This window comes from Propithecus coquereli, unplaced genomic scaffold (assembly GCF_000956105.1).
Source record: "Propithecus coquereli isolate 6110/MARCELLA unplaced genomic scaffold, Pcoq_1.0 Scaffold9, whole genome shotgun sequence".
Lineage (NCBI taxonomy): Eukaryota > Metazoa > Chordata > Mammalia > Primates > Indriidae > Propithecus > Propithecus coquereli.
Window position 1 is genome coordinate 1,688,858 of NW_012155284.1, and position 1,811 is coordinate 1,690,668.

Below are 1,811 nucleotides of genomic sequence, written 5' to 3' on the forward strand. Positions count from 1 at the left end.
CAGGCTGGTTTCGAACTCCTGAGCTCAAACAATCCGCCTGCCTCGGCCTCCCATAGAGCTAGGATTACAGGCGTGAGCCACCACACCCGGCCAAAAGTATATTTTTGAGTACATCTGCAAGATTTGATATTGGTGTTCTCATTTTTTTCTAAATCACCTAATCACTATAATTTTGATTTGCCAGTTATATTCAATAACTGGAAAATCAAAATTATAATCATTAGGTGATTTAAGAAAAAAATTGTGAACACTAGCATCAGACCTTGCAGATGCAACCAAAGGTAAATTCAGAGCCAAGTTTGTAGTTTATATTCTTTATAAACTACGTATATAAAAATATATGTAGTTTGAAAAATACACTCTTTTACAATGTGTAGAGTACCATTTAATGCATCTCTGTAGTGTTGATTATCAGAATAGCATTTATAAATGATCAACATAATCTAACAAATGGTACCCTAAACTGAGTCTACGTAATATGGTAAAGGGCGGAATTATCCCTTGTCAATAAATCTCAGAAGAGCAAATGGATAATTTAGCTAAAAAATGTGGTTCACAAAGTGGAGTTGGGCCAAAATGATCTGTACTAGGGCTTTCTACTGAGTATACTGGATAATTACTATTCTGTTCTCTTCACTTTGCATTCTTAGGCCAATGCGAGAAATTGCTATCACACCAGATAACTAACTCATGCTGTGTACTATAAATCATCTAGCTATAAAAATTCCTATTTTCAAGACACTTTTATCATTGTTTCCAAAGTGTGAATATTAAGAAAGAAGAATCTCCACGAAAGTATTGTGCCACTGTGAGGGAGTTAAGTGCAAACTGTAAGAATCTGGTATATCTTGAAATGCAGGGAGGAGATCTCAACAACAGAGTAAGAGGCATATTTAAGTCAGTTAGTAGTCACTATAACTGGATCCATTATTTTGTTTGATTTGTTCATTTCTCTACTATTTTACTTAAAATTATAATTTATATCTGTTTTACTGGGACTTCTCTATTCCCTGCTCTAGTTTTCCTCCTAAGATCATGAATAAGTATATTTCATTTGTGTTACTCATTGTCTTTCTTCCCTCACTAGAATGTTAGCTTTAGGTGGGGAAGGATTTTTTTTTCCCTACCGTATTAACTGCTATATTGCAGAGCTTTCAAGAGTCTTTGACTATTTATAGAGTGAGAATAAATTAAGTTAATTTGAGAGTAAATTCATTATTTCGATTGAATTTATCAAACAATCTTAAAAACATAAAATGAAAATTCAGAAGGCATTTTAAATATTTAACTTGCTTAAATCTTCATCTGAATGATTTATTTTGTTTCATTTTTAAATAACAGCAGAAAAGAAACACAGGAAACATACATAATGAAGAACTTTGAAGAAAAAAACTAGCATATTAGATACCTTTAAACAATGTAGTCTGCCCATCTGCACTAGAATGTTTATAGCAGCACAATTCACAATTGCAAAGATGTGGAAACAGCCTAAGTGCCCATCAATACATGAATGGATTAATAAAATGTGGTATATGTATACCATGGAGTTCTACTCAGCCACAAAAAAAATTGGTGATGTAGCACCTCTTGTATTATCTTGGATAGAGCTGGAACCCATTCTACTAAGTGAAGTATCACAAGAATGGAAAAACAAGCACCACATGTACTCACCGTCAAATTGGTTTTAACTGATCAACACTTAAGTGCACTACAGTAATAACATTCATCGGGTATCTGGCAGATGGGAGGGCAGAAAAAGGGATGGGTATATACACACGTAACGGGTACGGTGCACTGTCTGGGGGATGGAC

At 34.2% G+C, this 1,811-nt stretch overlaps 1 protein-coding gene across 1 annotated transcript in view; it reads left to right on the forward strand.

The window, feature by feature from the left end:
- SSBP2 (single-stranded DNA binding protein 2) overlaps positions 1 to 1,811 on the forward strand; it is a 118,888-nt gene that overhangs the window by 10,008 nt on the left and 107,069 nt on the right. Inside the window, exon 2 of the mRNA XM_012664474.1 lies at positions 763 to 880. Within this exon, the coding sequence (XP_012519928.1) occupies positions 763 to 880 (118 nt within the window). The remainder of the gene's footprint in view (positions 1 to 762; positions 881 to 1,811) is intronic.